At 62.4% G+C, this 282-nt stretch overlaps 1 protein-coding gene across 2 annotated transcripts in view; it reads left to right on the forward strand.

Annotated features, from left to right (window-relative positions):
• The window catches only part of LOC119586356 (monocarboxylate transporter 10-like), a 49,653-nt gene that overhangs the window by 37,089 nt on the left and 12,282 nt on the right, over positions 1 to 282 (forward strand). For both annotated transcript variants that reach the window (XM_037935068.1, XM_037935069.1), the window contains exon 5: positions 5 to 205. In XM_037935068.1, coding sequence (XP_037790996.1) covers positions 5 to 205 — 201 coding nt within the window. The remainder of the gene's footprint in view (positions 1 to 4; positions 206 to 282) is intronic.

A 282-nucleotide genomic window follows, 5' to 3' on the forward strand; every position in this document is an offset into this window, starting at 1 on the left:
ACAGATAGCGGGTCTCGTGTTCAAGCCGCTGATGCCGATCCTACCGCAGCCCCGCCCGGTCTACGACGACACGTGCAAGGGGCAATGCAAGGCCTTCTTCTCGCGGATCATCAACTTCAAAATCTGGAAGAACAAGCGCTACGTCATCTGGACGCTGGCTATTCCCTCTGCGCTGTTCGGGTATTTCGTCCCCTACGTGCATCTGGTGAGTGAGAGGTGGGCGGGGTGGGGGGGTGGGCGGGGTGGGGAGGCTGGGGAGGTGGACGGGGTGGGGAGGGGCTT

The sequence above is a fragment of the Penaeus monodon genome, chromosome 21, assembly GCF_015228065.2.
Source record: "Penaeus monodon isolate SGIC_2016 chromosome 21, NSTDA_Pmon_1, whole genome shotgun sequence".
In the NCBI taxonomy this organism is placed as follows: domain Eukaryota; kingdom Metazoa; phylum Arthropoda; class Malacostraca; order Decapoda; family Penaeidae; genus Penaeus; species Penaeus monodon.